The sequence below is a fragment of the Aquarana catesbeiana genome, linkage group LG06 (genome assembly GCF_042186555.1).
Source record: "Aquarana catesbeiana isolate 2022-GZ linkage group LG06, ASM4218655v1, whole genome shotgun sequence".
Classification (NCBI taxonomy): domain Eukaryota; kingdom Metazoa; phylum Chordata; class Amphibia; order Anura; family Ranidae; genus Aquarana; species Aquarana catesbeiana.
The window spans coordinates 47,958,574-47,974,433 of NC_133329.1; the positions used below are offsets into that span (position 1 = coordinate 47,958,574).

At 42.1% G+C, this 15,860-nt stretch overlaps 1 protein-coding gene across 2 annotated transcripts in view; it reads left to right on the plus strand.

The window, feature by feature from the left end:
* The window catches only part of LOC141148376 (uncharacterized), a 107,323-nt gene that overhangs the window by 14,994 nt on the left and 76,469 nt on the right, over window positions 1-15,860 (plus strand). For both annotated transcript variants that reach the window (XM_073635808.1, XM_073635807.1), the window contains 5 exons: window positions 4,783-5,074; window positions 7,884-7,925; window positions 12,072-12,758; window positions 14,591-14,698; window positions 14,806-14,913. In XM_073635808.1, coding sequence (XP_073491909.1) covers window positions 4,804-5,074; window positions 7,884-7,925; window positions 12,072-12,758; window positions 14,591-14,698; window positions 14,806-14,913 — 1,216 coding nt within the window. In that variant the 5' untranslated portion in view covers window positions 4,783-4,803. The remainder of the gene's footprint in view (window positions 1-4,782; window positions 5,075-7,883; window positions 7,926-12,071; window positions 12,759-14,590; window positions 14,699-14,805; window positions 14,914-15,860) is intronic.

Below are 15,860 nucleotides of genomic sequence, written 5' to 3' on the forward strand. Positions count from 1 at the left end.
CGGGGCCGGACGGTTTCACGGCAATTTATTACAAAACATTCCAGGAAACTCTGCTTGGACCGTTACTAAGGGCTCTGAACTATCTGTCTGAGCCCAGGGAGATCCCAACAGATTTCCTCAAGGCACATATAACAATTCTTCCCAAGCCAAACAAGGACCTGACAGAATGTGCAAGCTACAGGCCAATATCGCTTCTGAATCTAGATGTGAAATTGATCTCAAAAATAATAGCAAATAGATTGAAACCTCTACTTCACGGATTGATAGGAAGCGAGCAAGCAGGATTCATGCCAGGAAGAGAAACCAGAGATAATGTTATCAAAACGCTCAATTTAATGCATGCTGCCGGGGTGCGGAAAATCGAAAGCCTTCTCCTGTCCACAGACGCGGAGAAGGCCTTTGACCGCGTAGCCTGTGATTTTATGCTAGAAACATGCAGGTTCATTGGCTTGGGAAACAATATGATGTCTTGGATCTCTATGCTCTATAAAAACCCTTCTGCACAGCTGAAGATCAATGGCTCCCTTTCAAATACAGTTGAGATCAAAAATGGGACGAGGCAGGGATGCCCCCTTTCACCCCTGCTATTTATCCTAACCTTAGAGCCATTTATCAGACGGATTGTAGCAGAAAGGGCAATACAGGGTTTTGAGGTAGGAAAAAAAGAATACAAGGTGGCGGCATACGCTGATGACTTGCTGTTCTTCATAACGAACCCTCACATTTCACTCCCCTCCTTGATGAAAGAATTCTCTATTTTTGGGTATTTCTCAAACCTTAAAATTAATTATGCCAAGTCGGAAATTTTAAATATCTCGATCCCTACAAATAAATTAGATCTCATCGAGTCAAATTGCCCCTTTAAGTGGGTAGGCACAGCGCTTAAATATTTAGGGATATGGCTAACCCCCAAAATCTCTCAAATTTTTGAATATAATTTCACCCCCCTATTGAAAACAATATGCTCAGACTTACAAAACTGGCATTTAAAGGGATTCTCCTGGTTTGGACGGGCAGCTATCTGTAAAATGGTTATTCTACCAAGAGTCCTGTATTTATTCAGAAATTTGCCGATAAAAATCCCCCAAAACTTCTTTAAATTGCTCCACTCAACTCAAACAAAATTTATTTGGGCCCATAAAAAACCTAGAGTAGGAATTTCTCGACTTACTAAGCCCAAAGACAAAGGAGGAATGGGAATCCCAGATTTCCGTGCTTATTACCTCGCCGCTCACATAACTAGGATAATAGACTGGCATTGCCACTTTAAAATCAAAGATTGGGTAGAAATAGAAGAAATATTAAGCCATACACCAATCAGATACTCACCATGGATTCAATGGAGCAGTCTCCCAGTGGAGATGAGGACACATCCCTTAGTGGGCACTACCCTAGCAATTTTCCATAAGTTAACGAAACTTACTAACTTCTCGTCACTTCTTAGCCCGCTTACTCCATTACAGAATAACCCAAATTTCCTACCGGGAATGGGGAACTGATCACTACAAGCGAACGACACAAATAAACCCCTACTAGCTTTACAATGCTTCCACAACCAAGAGTTCAGGGATTTTACAGACTTTAAACACACAAACAAACTACCTGATCTACAGCTTTGGACTTATCTTCAATGCCGTAGCTTCCTTAACAGAACACAAAGAAAACACAATTTCAACAGACCACTAACGGAACTAGAGTCAGTTTGTCAGACAGAGGAACCCATTTCCAAAGTGACATCACTAGCATACCGCTGCATTCAAAATGGGGAGGACAAGGATGAGAGGGATCTCAGAGAGAGCTGGTCGAGAGCACTAGGTATTCCGTTGTCGACCTCACAATGGAAGAAAGCATGCGTTTTTGCTCATAAATGCTCCCTGAGCACAAAAACTCAGGAAACAGCATACAAGTTACTCACTCAATGGTATGCCACACCAGTAAAGCTACACTCTTGGTTTCCAGACCACTCAGATACCTGTTGGCGCTGTAACTCTGAAAAAGGGTCATTGCTACACATTTGGTGGCAGTGCCCTGTACTGAACACATTCTGGGCAAGGGTCAGGGAGATGATATACTTGATAACAGAAACAAAATTAAAGCTTGATGCAGTGGGATGTCTCCTGCATGTCACGGAATTCCCCATTAAGAGGTATAAACACTCACTTACCAAACACCTTTTGAATGCGGCCAAAGCCATCATTCCACTGTACTGGAAATCTACAAAAATACCGACCGTACGGGAATGGTTCAGTAAGATAGCGGAGTTCTATGAGTTGGAGGAGACTATTGCACAAGCAGGAAAAAATGTGGAAAGATTTCATAAAACTTGGTCACCTTGGCTTATATACAAATATTCACAGGCATATCTAGATGTTATGAAATAGGACTTTGTTGTAAGTTTAGTCTCATGTGATAAACTAAGTATTGAAAAACAGTCAAATAAGGAATATAGTTTCCCATTAATTAAACCTGAAGGTTTGATCCTTACTACCCTTTTCTCTCTTTCTTTTCCAACTATCCTTTTTCTTTGAATGACAATACGGAATTTACGAATGACAGTCATTGACACCTGCTTTAATAAAATTTGAAGTTGTGTAATCATAAACAGTTTATACTAACCCTTGCAACATAACTGAAGTTCAATGTTGTTTCTGATGTTATACCTAACACTGTATAGTATTGGGTGGAGCTGCGTCTCCACAGATGCATCTCTTTATTATTTACAGTACAATAAACTTTGATGATAAAAAAAAAAAAAAAGAATAGGAATTATGTGCAGTGGAGTGGAAAGTGAAGTCTTTCTCAGTAGTGTGATGGCATCTCCACACATCGTACAATTCATTTGCTGGGAGGAAGTGGTGCATCAGGAAGGGGAAGGAAGTTCCTGTTTGTGGTATCAATGTGGTAATCAGGAGCCATGTTGAAGTCTCTGCATAGTATTAGAGAGCCCTTTTGGGCTTTACGGGTTTTCCTCAGTAGTTTGTTTAGGAATTAAATTTGCTGAGTCCAGTGTGCATACCAGGATCAGATAGCGTCCCTTAGGGTCAGGGATTTGTTCCACCAGTTGGAAGTTAATAGTATTCTTAACAGCTATCAAGTCTCCACGTTTCTTTTCTGAGCTGCTGGTTAGAAATACGTGAGGGAAGGAACTATGTTTAAATGAGGGGGTTGCAGTGTCCTTGAAGTGCGTTTCTTGTGCACAGACTATATCGCTGTTCAGTTTTAGGGCAGTTTTCCAGAGGGAGGATCTCTTAGCCGGATGATTCAGCTCTTTAGTATTAATGGAAATTATTTTAATGCCTATTGCGGGTAGTGAGTGTGCTGGGTGTAGCTGTACTCACGATTTGATGGCGGCTTTTGGTTCTGGATAGGCTGGGCGTTGGCTCTTCATCTGTGGGGTTAGATGTCTTCATTTCGGTGTAAGAACTGCACAGTGGTTGCAAGATTAGATGCAGACTAGGGGGGAGAAAAACATGTACACAAACAAAATCAAGGCAAAACAGAAAAAGAAATGCACAGCTGGGAGTATCTGTGTACAGCTGCATGAACTGGGGGGGGGGGGGGGTGTGAGTTCAATTGGGTTAGGCGCTGCAGCCACAGAGCATTCAGAGGGGGAGGTATGTTGCTACCTTTTTCAGAGGGTGAAGGGCCCTTCAGAATTTGGGTTGGAAGTTACGGTTTGATTTGTGCCACAGAGGTGGAGTTGGACCCGGAGTGTTCTGGGAGTTTGATGAGGGTGGCAGGTCAGGAATGATTCCCCATTCATTTAGAAAGGCAAGGCCAGTCTCGAGTGAGTGTATGGTGAAGGATCTTCCGTTCCTGTCAATAGTCAGCTTAGTAGGGTGTCCCCATTTGTACTCAATGCTGTGATTTCGTAGGGCTTTTGTGATTGTATTTAGTTGGCATCTGAGGTCTATCACATATTTGGATAGATCCGCAAACTCTTGTACGTTTTCGTAGGCTTCTGGAAGTTTCCCAAGGGTTCTGGACTTCTTCAGAATTTGGTCCTTGGTTGTGTAGAAGTGTATTCTCATGAGTACATCTCTCGGAATCGTGTCTGGCAGGAACGAAGGTTTTCGGGATGCGGTGTATGCGGTCGATGGTTAATTCGATCGGTGGAAGATCAGGGAGAAGTGTATGGAACATGTCCATAGCATATTGTTTTAGCTCTGGAGACTGCACTGACTTTGGTATGCCGCGCAACTTCAGATTATTTCGACTAGAGCAGTCTTCCAAATCTGTGATTTTCGCTCGCAGCCATTGTCTTTCTTCTATGCCGTCATCGTTTGCATCCACTAGGTTATTAACTGTGGTGGTGATGTTATTGGCAGAATTTTCTACTAAATTCACTCGTTCCCCTAGAGATGACACTTCAGCAGAAAATTTTTGGGACAAGGAAGTAATGTCGGTATGCAGAGATTGTTGCAGTGACATTAAGATGTCTTTGAGCAAGGTGTCCATGACAGGTTGGTTGCTTGTGGGGAAGGAGGCAATTTAATTTTTCAAATAGTTTTTGAGGTCTCCGCTCCTCCTTGCACTTTCTTGTCATTCTCAGGTGTGTGGGAAAATTTTCAATTTTAATTAGGGACTCAATTGAATAGGACAGGGCCCCTGCAAAGGAATAATAATATATATTGAGATTACATCTAACACGCAAAATAAGAGATGTGCAGTGATGTCATGTTGATACATACCAAATAAGAAAGATATAATTTATTAATAATAATAACGTCCCAACACAGAAAAATGGCATAATAATTTTGTTATTATTTTTGTAAATGGCAGACTTCAAAGCTTAGCCCAAACATGACAAAGGAACTAATAATATCAAAGCATCTTGCAAAAATGGTTGAGAAGAGTTTAAAAAAGTTTAAGATGGCTCTTTGCCAGATGAAGCCTCCCCCTGGAGCTGGATGCATTAAGATGGAAAATCTTAAAGACCAATCCATTGAGGAAATTGTTGGCTTTATCTTCAGATGTCACACTGAAATACATGGAGCAGGAACCATCAAAAAGACTCTTAAAGAAATCTGTGAGAATCAAATAAGGATGTTGATAGAGAAAGACATCAGGAATGGTGGGTACACTATAATGTCATACAATATATTCTATATAAGGGTGGCCATGAATGTCTCCATCCCATCCCTGATTTTACAGCCAGGTGCAACTGTTGGGCAAAGTTGGAGACATCTGTGCTGGTATATGAACAACAAGAGCTTTCCTAAAGTTGGAATCACCCCTAATCTCAATCAGTTTTTCAGTCTTCCTGCTTGAAACCTAATCTGTGGTAAGGCTATTGCTTCCTTCCTCTTATTAATAAAGGGTTCTGTACTTGCTTCCCTATCATTATTAATAGGGAAGCAAGTACAGAAAAGACAATAATTAACAAATTAATTACAGACTGCGCTCCCTATAAAGTGCAAGTGCAAATATCACATACTAATGTAAACAAAATAAAATAAATATAGTGTATGAATAATGTCAATAGTGATACTCATAAATAGCTTTCAACTAAATAAAATCAGCAGATAATCAAACAATCAAAAACAAAGACAAAATCAAGTGAAAGCAACAATTCAAAGTTCAAAATTTATATTCAAAGAATATAAAAAATATTCAAAAAATATGTGTGTTCAAAAAAAGGTGTTCCAATAGTGTTGAAATCAAACTTCTGGATAAATCCTCCTGGGGTTCAGCAAGGCATCAGACAACAGTAATCCACCACCATCACCAGCCACACAGCCTACTCACCAGATCGTGGTGACTCCCATGACAGGAGTAAAAAACACTTCAAGAACAGCCAAAGAAGCTTCACACGATCATGGCTTTGTTCAGGTGCTGGAACTCGGGTAACTCAGGTAACACTGTGGCTGCTTGGATGCATGCAAACGAACTCCCGAATAGAGATGAGTCATTGAAGACCATTAGTGCCATGAATAGGGAGAAAATGAGTGGAGAACTCCCATCGTGAAGTATGCCAAAAATTTATTGGACAGGCTAAAAACGAGCTAAAACCGCATCACCCACGTGTGGGTTCATGCGGAGAAACAAAACAAACTGCGTTGAGAACGGAAGTGGTGTGTCACGTTTGTTACGTCTGACCGGTTTCATCAGTGCGTTCTGACGTCATCAGGGCTTCTTTAGCTGTTCTTGAAGCGTTTTTGACTCCTTTCATGGGAGTCACTACAATCTGGTGAGTAGGCTGTGTGGCCGGTGATGGTGGTGGATTACTGTTGTCTGATGCCTTGCTGAACCCCAGGAGGATTTATCCAGAAGTTTGATTTCTACACCATTGGAACACCTTTTTTTGAACACACATATTTTTTGAATATTTTTTATATTCTTTGAATATAAATTTTGAACTTTGAATTGTTGCTTTCACTTGATTTTGTCTATGTTTTTGATTGTTTGATTATCTGCTGATTTTATTTAGTTGAAAGCTATTTATGAGTATCACTATTGACATTATTCATACACTATATTTATTTTATTTTATTTTGTTTACATTAGTATGTGATATTTGCACTTGCATTTTATAGGGAGCGCGGTTTGTAATTTGTTAATTATTGTCTTTTCTATTTATCGTTATAACGTGCTGCTCCTCAATCAATTTTACATTCATTTAACCAGCTTCCATTTGCGCGGGTTGGTAGTTTCTACCATATACTATACAAGCAAGTACAGAACCCTTTATTAGTCACCTCCTCTTGAAAAATACACAGTGGAGGACACCCAGGCATTTGGAGATGGACAATTGTCTGCCTGATCATTACTATTGAAAAACTTCTGTCTGCCTTCAGCCAGTTTAAGCATATAATACAGACTCTCATTTAGGTTGCTATGGGTTCCTTGACTATCAAAAATGTAATCACTACAGTACATTCTTCTTCTAAAAATTTACCAATGTAAGTGGTTCCTTGTCCCACTGAGGGACTTTTCTACTGACAACCAATGTAAAGACGGCCTTATTCACTGATCACCAATATATGGGGCCCTTCTTCTCCTGACCACCAGTGTAAGATGGAGGGGTTTTTGCACTTACCATCAGTGCAGGGGACTACTGATTACCAATGTAATGGGAATTTTCTACTGACCACCAATATGAGGGGGCTCGTTTCACTGACCACCAATGTAAGAGGGGCATTCATTACAGACCACCAATTTAGGGGGATCCTTAAATCACTGACCACCAATATAAGGGACCCTTCTTTCACTGATTACCATTGTAAATTGGGGCATTGTCCACTGACCATCAGTACAGTATAGGGGGCACTTTTCTAGTGACCACCAATGTAGGGACACTTTTCTACTGACCACAAATGTAAGGGGGAGGGAGGTCTACATCCAATGACTACCAATATAAATGGGACACTTCTTCCACTGATCACCAGTATAATGAGGCCTTTCTTCCATTGATTTAAAATGTAAAAGGGGTCCTTTCACACCAACCTTCTTCACTGACAACCAATATAAGGGAGTCTTCTCTCCACTGACCATCAATTTAATGGGGCCCTTCTTCCACTGATCAGCAATGTAGTGGACATCTCCTCTGACCACTAATCTAAAGGACCATCAATATAGGGGGCACTTTTCTACTGATCACTACTGTAAGTTTTTGGCGGAAAATTTGAGAACCAGCTAAGAAACATTTGTTGGCGGAAAGTCTGACAGCAAATGTTTGATGGAGCATACACATGGTCGGACTTTCCGACAACAAGCTCACATCCAACATTTCCCGGAAAGTCCGACCGTGTGTATGCAGCATTATACTTCATGGAGGACTTACGTTTTCTAATCAAGTTATATTCTACTCTCTCTCACTATACGATGTAAATATACATATTTGTCTTCTGCGTTGTGAAAGGCTATTGCATTTATCTCTTTAGCTATCAAAATCAGCAAGAACATCAAAACTGAAAAAAATAAAGGTAAGTGAAAATTGGTAATTGATTATGATTTTTATTAGCAATACTAATTGTTGTGTTCACAAAAACAGTAGATCATTATATTATAAAATCCCTTTGCATGACATCATACAGTGTGGAAGTCCTTGATGAGGTTCTGGTTTGGATTTGGAGGGGGACCCCATGCAAAAAAGAAGTGTGAGATTACCCACGAAATCCATACCAGACCCTTATCCAGGGCATTAAGTCTGGCTGGCCATGAAAGGGGGGACAGTGAGCAAGTGCCCCTGCTCCTTAACCATACCAGGTCACATGTCCTCAACATTGGGCGGGAACTTTGCAAGGGGAAGCTAGGCCTCCCTCCCATAAGGCTCCTGGTCACATGTTGATGGGGACAAAGATCCCACTATCTTTGACCCAGTGGATGTGAAGGTCTGCGGGAGGGACTTATGGGAATCTGAAAGCCCCCTTTAAGGCTGGGTTCACACTAGCTGTGGCCGCGGCTCACCACAGGGGGTCCGGTGTGTCCTTGTTCTCAGTTTCAGGTACAAATCAGGTCTGAATTTGGACCTGAAACAGAGCCAAAGACACACAGGACCCTTTCCTAATGCGGACCGCAGCCACCCCAGAGCGGTGTGAACCGGCTCTATTGAGAGCCGGTCACACCGCTCTTGTCATGTGAATTGGATGCGGTGTGAACCCAGCCTAAACCTTTTGCTTTCAAAGCCTTTTTTTGCCTTTGTTTGCACGCATGTTAAAAAAAATCATTTTAGGCCTGAAGATTACTTAATACTCCTAAACATGATATATTTTCTGAAAGCAGACTCTGGAGAATAAAATAGTGGTAATTACAATTTTTTAAGTCACACAATATTTGCACAACGGTTTATCAAGTGCAAATTTCAGATACAAATATAACAAAGTTCATTTTAATCTCAAAAATGCTATATATTATCCATTCTTTGGTAAAATATAAAAAAAAAATAGGTTGTGCTACATCAATGATTACCAAACTTTTCAAGCTCTACATCTGTGCTCCTGCAAAATGATATGAACTTTGGTACCCTATACTTTCCATAGATAATGCTGTAAAAGTCCCTACAGGTCATCAGTTTAGAGTTAATCATGAAAATTGGCCCTAGAATTTTTGCACTCACTTTGGCAAGTGTAGCAATACTGTATGTAATATGTGTATTGCAAATGACGTTTTCTTTAGTATGAGGCCCTAACGAGTACATTTACGATCATGTGTGCATGCACGTAGGGGCTGTCCTTGTTTGTAACTTTAGTTTTTTTTTTTACTTTCACTAAAGCTTTATTTATATCACATGGGGTCTAAATGTCTCCTATTTGATATAATATATTTAAGAGAGGTTCCTTTTATTGTGACCCCCCTGATGTAGTCTTGCCACCCTTTCTTCAAGTCAAACCCGAACATTTTAACGACCTGGGGCACCTTCGGGTGCCCTCAAGGAGAGTAGTAATGGGGTGCGCATAGCGTGCTGCAGCAAACAGTGAGTGTGGCCAAATTGATCTTGTTGACATCATCGCCCTGCCCCCAAGCGATGCTGAACCTGCCCCCAGACAGCCGCCTCAACTCTCGGACAGCAACAGATTTGTGTGTAACTATCTTGGTTACTTGGGGAACCACAGCTAGGTCTGAATAATGTGTCTGGGTTTGAGTTTGCCTGAAACCCGGACACATGATTCAAAACCAGGACAGGTGGCAACCCTACCCTGATGTCATACATGCCTTTGATTGAAGCTAATAGAATATGGTTTGCACTCCATTAGATCATTAATTCTCCACAAGGGCCAGGGCAATTGACACTAGAAGCAGGAAGTGATGTTTTACATGTCACTTCTGGGTTCATTCTAGATAGGCAAAATAAGCAAATAGATGATCACTGATCTTTCTTTCCTCCACCCAGCAGCACCCACCATAAGACAGGGACAGCAGAGCATGGTGGTGGTGGTGGTGGTGGGGGGGTTGTGCAAAGAAGCCTAATTGCCGTGATAGGGGAGCATTCTGGGGTTTCACAGGAAATGAACCAGCTGCTGTACCCTTCCAATGTTGAGGACATGTAGCCTGGTATGGTTCAGAAGCAGGAGCTGCGCACTCTCTGCCCTTCTGTTTTCTTGGCCAGCCAGGTTGCATGTTCAGATAAGAATCTGATTGTATCTTTTGGGGGGAGGGCATTGGCAGGACTTCATTTCTCACCATGCACGTACACACAAGCTGGAACTTTAGTAGAGATCCTTAGCTGATAGCAAATTTGAGTCCACTGACAATCAGTACAATTCAGCAGTCGTATCTGAGATACTTTCTCATGGCAGGTGATTTCCTCCAACAGTTGATTATTCTGTTAAGAGAAAAATCCATTCACTATGATTGACTCTAAAGATTCAAAGCATTCATATCAGAATTTTTTTGGGGCTGCTGCTGCTGTGGAATGAGAGATGGCTGGAAACAGAGACATCTAATAGGTTAAGCACAGGAAGAAGAGAAGCTGTTTGGCTGGGGAAGGGTTACCCAACAGAGGGAGGAAAAGCCTTTGCGAGGGAAGAGATTCCCAGGAGCACTGTAAGGATACAGGTGGGGGAGGATTGTTTTGGGGTTGGTGCGGCAATGCCTAGTAAAAGTCCAGAGATTCTGGGAGTCCAACTCAGCTGCTCACAAGGAGGTGGGTGACAACTCGGGTTCTCTGGTATGAAATACCAGGCAGAGATAAGGACACCTGAGAGGGCACCGCAGAAAGTACACAGGAGAGGAGAGAAGGGTGGTCATGTGACTGCGGCTTCAGGTTTTTATATTTCATACCAGAGAACCCGAGTTGTCACCCACCTCCTTGTGAGCAGCTGAGTTGTACTCTCAGAATCTCTGGACTTTGCTGAAGTTCATTCAAAGGGTTGAAGGCATGCTTAACCTGAGCGAACTATAGGACCCGAATGTCCGAGATCCTTTGGCTGATCGTTACTGGGGATCTGGGCAGATGCCCTGCAAGCAGCGATCGTAAAGACATATACAAAGGCGTTTGTTTATTTGGAATCCGGTGAGTGCAATTCCTAAGGGAACTGAATCATGTGGTGTGGTGATGGCTGAACTTTCAAACAGCTGATGTTTCCTATATGAACTGTCACACAAACATTTTGGACTAGCATCTCTCACCTGTATCCACACTATTATTTTTAACCAATGAATTGTTTTTTTAAATAATTTAGCACTGCTTAAGCTCGAAGAACTATTCATTAGATCTTTTTTGCTTATTTCTTATAATTGTTTTGTACTTTATAGCAGCTGCTTAGTTTAATTAGGATTATTTATACCTAAACACTGGAAAATTGACCCTGTTTACTTTGATTGTGAATTTTACAGGAATGCTGACAGTCAGTGCCAGGTAGGAACATCCAGTTCCCAGGGCAAAGATGACAAATTGTGCCCCCCTTCATTATGTGCAGGCTTATAAGGAGGAGAGGGAGAGAGAGCACAGCCTGCACCTCCTCATGGCTCTCTTCTTTTTTCCTTGCTGCTACCAGTGGTGGGCTGACTGAAGTAGTGACAGAAGTAGTTCTGTCACTACCCCTGTCAGCCCCTTATAGTAGAGAAACCGGCAGCGCCTCCATCCCTACAATACTCGCTGCGCCCAGGGCAGCCTCCCCTTCTGCCTACTTCTTGTCCCGGCCCTGCTGACAGTGTATTTAGTATCAGTGTATGCAACTAAGTTCCGGAGCACAGTTGGCCATGTGCTGAGCAGAGGTGAGGTGAATGTGGCTGTTAGCTTCATGTTGTGCACCAGGAAACAAATCCTTCCCAATGCTGTCCGAATCCCCCAAAATATGTTTTTTATTTATATACATTTAAGGCTAAGTATTGATATAATTTAATTGTTGAGAGCAAAAAAAAAGTGGTGAGGACAATAGCAAGTGAAAAGAGTAAAGATGCTAAATAAAAATGTTTACTCAATAGTCTGGTAAGAAAGGGTCTGCTAAAGCCAATCAATATTCCCCATGTGGGCCATGGTATATCATGGCTTCCTCCAGGGCTGAGCAACTCCTTCACTATCAGGACCCTGCCATACTCTATAGCAAGTTGGTCTGATATTTTTAAAGCTAGGTATTGCAGAGAAGTAACTTGCCATTCCAAATGTTTTTGTGCATTTTTTTTTCAAGCTTTTAAATCAAAAAGCATAGAAGATGAGCAAAGTGGGAAACAAGAACACAACCTTAGTCGCATAATTTTCGTACCAACCATTATTGCTATACAATGCCCTGAACCCTCTGCAAAAAAAATTAAAAGAGAACAAGTAGAAGATGCCGTGATAGGAGTCCCAAGTCACAAAGTTAAAAGAGAACAAGAAGAAGATGCCGTGATAGGAGTCCCAAGTCACAAAATTAAAAGAGAACAAGAAGAAGATGCAGTGATAGGAGTCCCAAGTCACAAAATTAAAAGAGAACAAGAAGAAGATGCCGTGATAGGAGTCCCAAGTCACAAAATTAAAAGAGAACAAGAAGAAGATGCTCTGATAGGAATCTCAAGTCAAAATATTAAAAGAGAAAAAGAAGAAGATGCTCTAATAAGAGCCCCAAATCACAAAATGAAAGTGGAAAAAGAAGATGATGCTGTGATAGGAGTCCCAAATCACAAAATTAAAATAGAACAAGAAGATGATGATGATGTGATATTAGTCCCAAGACATAAAATTAAAATAGAAACAGAAGATGTTTTGATAGAAGTCCCAAATCACAAAATTAAAGGAGAACAAGAAGAAGATGCTATGATAGAAGTCCCAAATCACAAAAAAACAACTTCAAGTAAAGATGAAGGACACAGACCAGTACATCGACCACCCAAACAAGGTAACTTAGAAAAAAGGTTGATATTGTATAATATTATATTGATTTGAGAATTTCATTTACACACCAGATACCCATTCATTATTGTAATCTATTTCTTTGAGATGGACCGTGCTCCAGTCTCATTTCTTTTGAACCACCAGAGGTGACAGCCTTCTATGACCTCCTCTGTTGAAAAACTCTGTTTAGAGTGCTTAAATGTAATCTTGGGCTCCAACGACGGCCCTGACATGCAAACCACTGGCCAGTTGGAGGGCTTTTGAATTATAGTGCACTGTGTGTACATATATCGCTTATATAGGACCCTATTTTAAGTCAGGGCCTAGGAGGTACAAAGTTTTTCACTTGAGCCAGGTTTTGAGTATCCTGAATGGTTTTAATAATATCTTGTTTGCACAGTGTGTTATTGGTGCAACTGGTAATTTTGGAGAGATTTTGGAGAGGAAGTGAGGGTAAATCTCTGCAACTGGACGCAGACAGCTAAAAAAAAGCTGACAGGGTTTTAATCCCTCGCTACTCTCTCCAAAACTAAAAAGTTTGGGCTATACATGCACTTTAAGCATTTTACTACCAGCAAAGTAGAATCTACATTGGTGGCTTTGGGGGTTTTAAACACATTGGAGTGTGTACAAATCTGACAAGCTGATGGTCTGCTGGCTGTTTAGCCTCTGATTCACTTCCACACACCCCAGTAACTGCAGGTCCCCTTTGCCCTGCATGCCTCTGACATGTTTCCTGAGCTCCACACATCCATTGGTGGGCCAGGGACTGTCATGGCAGGTGCCTCCAAATAGGGGGAGGGAGATCAGTAAATGTCTATTAGCTAAGCTTCTCTTTCTGTTTCTTTTTTGAGCCCCACTGTTCTGCCGAGAAAGTTCCCCTCACCGGATAAGGACCCCCCTCTACTGCGCAGGCGCTGCGCCTGCGCAGTAGGAGCCGGCGGAAATAGCCAAAGCGGAATAGTTGGAAATCAGCTGTACACGGCGCCTGTAAGAGGGTCCCTCATGGGCTCGCTTCGCTCGCCACGCTTCGGGCACGGCCTCGCTTCGCTCTGCACTTTTTTATTCTCCCTCTAGGTCCACTTGGATGGTGGGGCTTGAACCTGGACCCAGGGCGCAGGCACCATGTACAGCTGATTGAAGATTTTCTGCTTCGGCTATCTTCGGCGGCTCCTAGAAGTTCGTACTGCGCAAGCGCTGCGCCTGCGCAGTACGGGGGGTCCTTATCCGCCGAGGGAACTTTCTCGGCAGGACACCCCCTTCCATTCCCACATACGTTGCCATGGATATGTTGTGTACACAGAGCCTTCTTCCTCCAACATGCTAATCACAAGCAGTCATTTGAGATAGACACGCTATGGACAAGGAGCACCATGGCAGAGACATCTGCAGCACAAGAGGAGAGGAAGGGAGCTATACAGAACCATCTGGATAATGCATAGATGGGAAATGGGGAGCCTGCTGTGAAAGCAACTTCTGCCAGTTCACAAAAGTACCCAGCCCCATTGAGAGTCCTGAACTTTCACCTCTTCATGCCAAAGGATTATGGGTCCCCCTCATAGTTTGTATGCACCAAAAGTCGTCTTATCTCATAATAAAAGGGCTTATCATATGAGGAATTGTTGGAGCCAGGACAGCTTAGCTTGTATAGCCCAAAATGGCAGTCACAAGCATTTCCGGCCACCAGCTTTAATTTAACTATGGCTTAACATCTGCTTTAACACTTAGTAGAGTTAGAGAAATGGGAATGGCTTTGGCACCTTTGGCAATGTTCACCTTGGGCAAATGCCCCTCTAGTACAGTTTAATCACTAAATGTCTTTTATTTACTCTGCAGAACCACAACCACAAGTCAATCCAGAACAAGGCAACATTACAAGCAACTTATTTCATACAGCTCTCAAAAAGCAATTTGCTGAAGCTGCTTCCCATGCATCTTCCACAAGTAAGTTGTGTTCTACACTCCACCACTGTATATCATATGTGATGTTCTTTATGCATACACAAAAACTACAGTTTAATCACTACATGTCTCTTTTCTGTACCCTGCAGAACCACAACCACATATCAATCCAGAACAAGGCAACACTAAAAGGAACATATTTCTTAAGACAACCAACAAGCAATTGGGAGTAGCTCCGTCCCATGCATCTTCCAAAGGTAAGTCATGGTCTACATTCCACCACTACATATCACACCCTGGGGCTGTATACACATTGATCTTCACTTTCTATAGTGCTCAGAGTTATATACAGTAATATATATTCGAGTACAAACAATTTTAACTTTAAAAATCACAAATCTGTTCATTCATCGCAACTAAGCACTCCTCTTCTAGGTACACACTAAGATAAATGAGAAGCCTGTCAGGAACATGTTGAGCACAAGTATCACACTCTGCTGAGTACAGTACATGGAATTTACTGAAAGGACATCTTGAGCTAAAATATCCCTCTCGTCTGTTGAACGGGTGGTTGGGCTTTTGGTGTAACTGCTGGGAGTTTGCCCCCTAGAGGGCAGGTAAGAAACCACAAGCCATCTAGTTAACTTTTCACACTTTGGTTTAACGTGTTTAACGTGTGATCACCTGGAACCAACAAACACTTTATTCTCCTCTCTCCACAGTAAATCACTCTTGCAAGTTAGGGGTACAGAGCAGGCCCTCCTGTGTCCTGTCCTGGCCGCATAACACTTATGCCCCGTACACACGATCGGACATTCCGACAACAAAACCGTGGATTTTTGTCCGAAGGATGTTGGCTCAAACTTGTCTTGCATACACACGGTTGCACAAATGTTGTCTGAAATTCCGAACGTCAAGAACGCAGTGACATACAAGACGTACGACGATCTGAGAAAAATTAAGTTCAATAGCCAGTGCGGCTCTTCTGCTTGATTCCGAGCATGCGTGGAATTTTGTGCGTCGGAATTGGGTACACACGCTCGGAATTGAAAATTTGAGATCCAGCTCTCAAACATTTGTTGTCGGAAATTCCGACCGTGTGTACACGGCATTACGGTTACCACACTAAGCAATATGTCAGGGACATGCAACTCACACTAAGCAGTTTTCCAGAATAAGATGAGCACAAAGTTGCTAGGCCAGT